This window comes from Gekko japonicus, unplaced genomic scaffold (genome assembly GCF_001447785.1).
Source record: "Gekko japonicus isolate JY-2015 unplaced genomic scaffold, Gekko_japonicus_V1.1 scaffold2354, whole genome shotgun sequence".
NCBI lineage: Eukaryota > Metazoa > Chordata > Lepidosauria > Squamata > Gekkonidae > Gekko > Gekko japonicus.
Genome location: NW_015165314.1, coordinates 81,282 through 87,281, shown reverse-complemented (window position 1 = coordinate 87,281; position 6,000 = coordinate 81,282). Strand labels below are relative to the sequence as shown.

General features: G+C 56.4%; 1 protein-coding gene across 1 annotated transcript in view; it reads right to left on the bottom strand.

Moving 5' to 3' along the window:
* Positions 1-5,312: 5,312 nt before the first annotated feature.
* The window catches only part of DMPK (dystrophia myotonica protein kinase), a 65,924-nt gene continuing 65,236 nt past the window's right edge, over positions 5,313-6,000 (bottom strand). Inside the window, exon 15 of the mRNA XM_015410492.1 lies at positions 5,313-5,711. Within this exon, the coding sequence (XP_015265978.1) occupies positions 5,537-5,711 (175 nt within the window). The 3' untranslated portion in view covers positions 5,313-5,536. The remainder of the gene's footprint in view (positions 5,712-6,000) is intronic.

The window sequence follows — 6,000 nt, the reverse complement described above, 5'->3', positions numbered from 1 at the left end:
TACAGGTTGTTTCCCCCCCTCCTCCGCCGACGACACTAACTGTACGGAAAGAGAGACGCTAACAGAGTTTAATATATTGAAGACCTATGTAGCACAGGAACCCGTTGCACTCCTCCGCTAGTTTAAAAGTATTAATTAATGAACCAATATTTAAGGCAAAGATCCTCGCACAGGCCGCTGGGGGGGGGGCGGATTTGCACAAGGGTGAACTGAACTGGCGCCCCCACCCCCCACAACAGGGATTCCTTTAACTGCCTTTCAGTCGCGCCTCCCTGGGACTCGACAAGAGTTTTCTCGTGACCTTCATCTGCCTCGTTGAAGAAAGCAAGCGGAGTCCCTTCGATTGCACAGGGTGAAATCTCTCTCTACCCTCCCCACCCCGGTTTTGTTTTTTGTGTTTGTTTTTTTTTAAATCAGCTTTGAGTTTTGTTTTTTTTTGTATTTTGCACAACATGTCCATTTCTCGACACGAGGGAACGGAGACACCCCCATCTAGCCTGCAGCCTCTGCAGTCTTCAGCCACGGGAAGCGGCCCCGTGGATCCTCCAGGAGCGACTCACCGATCTCCCCCTCCTCCAGAGAGCTGTTCACGGTCCAGCAAACCACTGCCTGGGAGTGCTCATCCTCCGACTTGCGAGTGTCGTTTCTCAGTCCTGGGGCCGGGGGGCGTAGATGTCTGTATGTCCACCTGCTCTTTCCTCAACATCCTCTCCCCACTCAAGACGCTAAACGGGACTTCCTTTGAACTGGCTGGTCCTTGAACTGGAAGGCAGCTCGCGGGCAACTCGTTCTTCGCTTTACCAGCCCTTCTCCCCTCCCTCCCTCCCTCCCTCGAGTCTGTCTTTTTTCCTCTGCCCTATTGAATCTCGTAGATGAGCCAGCTAGGTGTGCTCCAACCTAAGCAACCCAGGTTTCCCCATCAGTACCTACAGATTTGTTGCCAGTAGCTGATTGCAAGACACGGAGACCAGGCTGGAAAGCCCTAAGCCGGAGTGACAAAATCGATTTGCCACGTCCGCCGCCCAGAAATCAACATTTCAAGCCCTCGGTCTGGAAGAGGTGGTCTGGTTAGTGTTTCATCAGTCAAACTCCTGGGGCGGCATCCTAGCCCCCTACTCTATCTTTCTCTGCTTATTAGAAACAAGGTGGTATTCGGACACTAGAGAGGGGTATCACGCATTTCAAGTTAAACATCGTCAGAGGATGTGGAAGTAGAGCTATCCACGTGGTTGGCTAGCTCTTCTCATAGATGATAGCTTGAATTGCCTACCTCTGTCGACCACGGATGTGGTCAGTGGTTGCAGATACGATGGAGCACAGCAGAACCCAGATGGCAGCCATTCAGTCGGGTTAGAACGGATAAGAGGAAGTCCTTCTTCACCCAAAGAGTGATTAACACTTGGGATTCACTGCCACAGGAAGTGGTGGCGGCTACAAGCATGGACGGCTTCAAAAGGGAATTAGATAAGCATATGGAGCAGAGGTCCATCAGTGGCTATTAGCCATAAGGTTTAGATAGGGGCTCTGGGGCAAGTGATGCTCTGTCATCTTCGTGCTTGGGGGGGGGGGTCAACAGTGGGAGGGCTTCTAATGTCCTGGCCCCACTGGTGGACCTCCTGATGACACCTGGTATTTCTGGCCACTGTGTGACACAGAGTGTTGGACTGGATGGGCCTTTGGCCTGATCCAACATTGGCATCTCTTATGTTCTTAACTGCTCCAGGTTCCGTCGCTAGAACGCCCTCCGGTCTCTGCAACGCACCAGGTAACTTTCAGCGCCCTGGTGACTTGCAGCGGCCAGCAGGTTTGGTTTATCTGTATCCGAGGAGGGTTCTTCAGGACTGTGTTTGCTGTCGGGGGACAGATTCTGACAAGACTCCGGTTGGGAGATGAGCCCTTCGGAGGTTCACTTTCCTTTCTCGCTTCCGAAGCACAGTACTGTGAAAAGAGACAGCTGCCCTGGAGAGCGATCGGCGCTGTCCAGATCTCGTAAATGTGTGCATATTTAATCCAACGTATAGCCCTTTGCACTCTCCCGGAGATTTTTACTCTTTCCAGGCCAGTCGTATAGCATGTTAAGAATCACGTTAATGATGAACATTAACAAGCACTGGACATAACAGCGTGTAGTTTTGCCGCTATATATTGCATTTACTGGCATACTTGGATTAAACGCACATATACCGGTGAGATTCGGAGGGCTCTGGTTTTCACGACAGCTGTATCGGTGTGTGGTGTGGAGTTGGCGAGGCAGCTGGTATCGAACCCTTGTGTTACCTCATAGGAGCATAGTGTCTCAGAGCCTCTCTGCCCCCGCCCCCACCAAAGCCTTCGTCTAGAGGCCCTGGGGATAGCGAGAGGCTTTGGGCCACCGCCTATCGCTGGTTTGCGCAGGGCTTGCGCCTGGCGTCACGAAGCCAGCGGCACAAGCTTGACGGGCAAAAATTCCCCATTCATTTGGGCTGAAGACCCACTTGCAGGGTTTTCAAGAGGAGCGCCAGGCTACTTTCTGCTTGGCATATCCTTACGGGAGGAGGGCAAAGGGGTCGGAGCGGGCAGACCTGTGGGCGACGGCACTTTCTTCCAGCGCGAGCCGCCGTGCCCTGACGCAAGGCGCGGGGGAAGGCCCCTTGTGCTGGGCGAGGGAGTGTCGCGGTTCACAGAGCGGGTCCCCGCGATCCATCGTCACGCGTGCTGTGAAAAGGAGCGGCCCCAGGTGCATGATGGGGAAGAATCCCGGCCCCGTCGTCCAATCCACTCGCTCGTGCTTCCCCGTGGGACGTTCAGCGTCTCGCCCGTAGGTTGGCACCCTTGTCCAAAGGGAACGGAGGATCCCTTTGCTGGGGGCGGGGTATGTTCCTGGAATGGTCAGCTGACAGGAAGTGTTGAGGCCCGGCAGGCGCCGTGTGATTTAAACAGCAGTTGTGTTGTATTGTGTGCGGCACGTGGTTGAGGCATGACCTCGGGCCAAGGCGGGTTTTGCCCAAGGGTGACTGTCCACAGCCCTCCAGACTTGGAAGCCCATTCTCATAATCAGGGATGAGTCTGGCCATGGTTCCCTGGGGTTAGAGAAGGCGCGCCCTCCATTGCATCTCCAGAGTCGCCCACTCATTGGTTATCGCTTTGCACGTTCGGGGCTGAGCCCTGCCATCGGGATGCGTTCCACAATTGGGCTTGGAGGCGATTCCCGGCTCCGAGTCAAGTCCCGAACCACCCCTCTTCATCACGGGGCGCCCTGGCCCCGCAGCAAAGCCCACAAAAGACAAGACTCCCAACCGGCGCGGATGCTTCTCTGTCGTATCATTCTGGTTTTTCAAAACTGAGTCCAGCCGGCCAGAGAGACGCTTTCCTCGCAGGGCACACCGGGGACTTCTCGTAGACGTGGACGTCGTGCCACCGGACTGGCTCCCCTCCCCCAGGAAAAAAAGCCATACCGGGTCCCGTACCTCTCGGCACGACTCGCACCTGTCTCGTCCCAGTCTGGTAAGAGCAACGGGGGGGGGGTAAAGCCATACCGGGTCCCGTACCTCTCGGCACGACTCGCACCTGTCTCGTCCCAGTCTGGGGGGGGGGGGGAGGGGAGCACCGAGAGGGAAAACGGCTCTGCTTCCGACCTGCTGGGAATCAATTCCGCGATGGGACTCGAGGACTCTGGAGGACAATGTTACTTCTGCTCTCTGCCGTTTCTCCTCCCCTCCCCGCCCTCTTGATGCACGCCAGCCTCCGCGCCCCCCACTCCCGGTCCGCAGAAGATCACGCCCAGAACCTACCAACGCCCCCCCCCCGTGCCTTCGTCACTTTACTACCTGCTCTAAACGTTTGTTACTTGTTGTGTCTCCAGGAAGTGTTTAAATTATAGAATCGTGAACTCCTTATTTATACTAAAGAGACAGTTTTCACACTGCGGCCTCCCCGGCTAACTGTTATGTGAGTGGAACGGGGTGGGCGGGGTGGGGAAGGGTGCCTGTAGGGTTCGGCGAGACTCGAATCGTGAGACGACTAAACTTTCGGTGGCTTGCAACGCCTTGCGCCCCTCCTTCCAGAACCGCAGGTACAGACTTCTCTTTTATTTCGTCTCACAAGAATGCATCCCAAACTCACATCGTCACAAAATGTACAGTGTTTTTCTCATGCAGCCAATCCACGACACGGGAAGGGAAAGGTATAATAAATACAGCGTGGGGGAGGCCAAGAGAGCAAGAGTGCAAAAACTCAAAACTAGCGCTATTATCTCCCCCCCTCGAGCAAAGTCTCTGTTCTGTGCACTCCCCTTTTTTGGGGGGAAGAAAACCCCCTTGGCTGCATCCTTTTTTTTGTCCAGAGTTTTTTTTTGGGGGGGGGGAGCGAAGGCCACCTCGTGCTCGGGGGGGGGGACAGGGGCGGTCAAGAGGATACTCTGAAAACTAACCGCCACAGTTCCAAATAAATTACAAAAGAACCTCGTGTGCGACGCGGCGTGGAGCGAGAAAGAGGTGGTGCCGCTACCGACTGTGAAAGCGCAGGGGGGAAAGTCGACCACGGCAGTGCCACGGCCACAAGAAGGGGCCGCGGGACACAGCCAGGCCGCTGAGCGGAAGCAGACGGAGGCCCGGGCTCGCTTCCCACCCACGGACACACCCTTGGTCATAGCAGCCTCCATCTACAGGAGCCCCGTGGGAGTTATAACCTCCCCCCCACACACACACTCCCTTGTGGGCTTTCTGACCCGGAAACTCCCTGGGTGGTAGCTGCATTTTGTGGGGGAAGGCACGTGGCCTGGGGGATACAGGCCTCTGGCTACTCTACGGGTGTGTTTTATTACACCAGACCCAAGGGAGAGGCGGGGCGACAGTCATGGGGGGTGGTATCATTTCTTTCTACGGAGGTCCATTGTTCCTACCAGCTCCCTGTGCTGAACTGGGGCTTTGCAGTACCAGAAACGGGCCTCTACCAAAAAGGACACGCGCGCCAAAGAAGGCTTGATGAAGGAAGTCAGCCTGCACTAGCCAGGGGCCACTTGGACAGTCAGCCCACGCTTAGAGCACTGGAAGCATCTTCTTCCAGGTTTTAAGGACGGGGTTGGGAAGCGGAACCCTCTGGGTTCTTTTCCTACACGAACTGAGAAGAGTTAAGAGCAGAGAGCGAACATGGTAAGCTCTCAGGGAGAGATTTAGCAGCCAGGACTCCTGGGTTCCGGCCAAGGCTTACAGGGACTAAGCCACCTAGGGGGGGTTGAAGAGTGAGCAACGGAAGATGGGGGAGGCTTTTGCCTTGTAGGGTTAGGCAGGGTACAGCCCAAAGGGCAAAAGAGGAGTGGGGGGGGGGTCGTTGGGGGGGGGGGGGGGGGTGTCCGTCCCCGTGGGATTATCTCGCTGGGTCCGTTTTGCAAACGACAAACAAAAACCGGTGGATGCCGCTATCAGGCTGTGGTCATCAGTCTCGTACAAAGCAAGGGAAGTCGGCTGAGGAGCGGGCCGACCGACAGGTAGGCAAGCCGGGTCCCAGGCAAGGCCCCCTGACACCACGGCGCTGAGATCTCGGCGTCCCGTCTCTGATCTCACAGGGCTGTCGGTGGCCAGCGGGGCCTCATCAGAAGCGGCAGACCCCCCCCCCGTGTTCTCGCCGGCGCCCTCTCAAACCACTTCCACCAGGCTGCGAGCGGAGGCCTCCAGTACGAACCCGCCGGTGCACAGGAGTAGGTATCCCACCTTGACGATGCAGGGCCTATGTACCTGCGAAGCAGAGACAGGAACCGGTCAGGGCAGATAGAAGGCGGGGGGAGGAGGCGTCAGCGGAAGAGGGCTCCAGTCCCAAACTGCCACCAGGCAAGAAGCACCGGGGGGAGGGGGCGTGCAGAGCACAGCGGGCCGAGGTTTCGCACACAGAATGGTCCCGGTTTCAGTCCCCTCCAGCTGAAAAGAACGGTGCCAGCTCTGTTTTATTTTTCAGTGGCATGATGTGCCGGGGACCCTGAAGATGGCGTGTGGAACTGTGTCTGATGAATGGGGGGAAATGTCCACT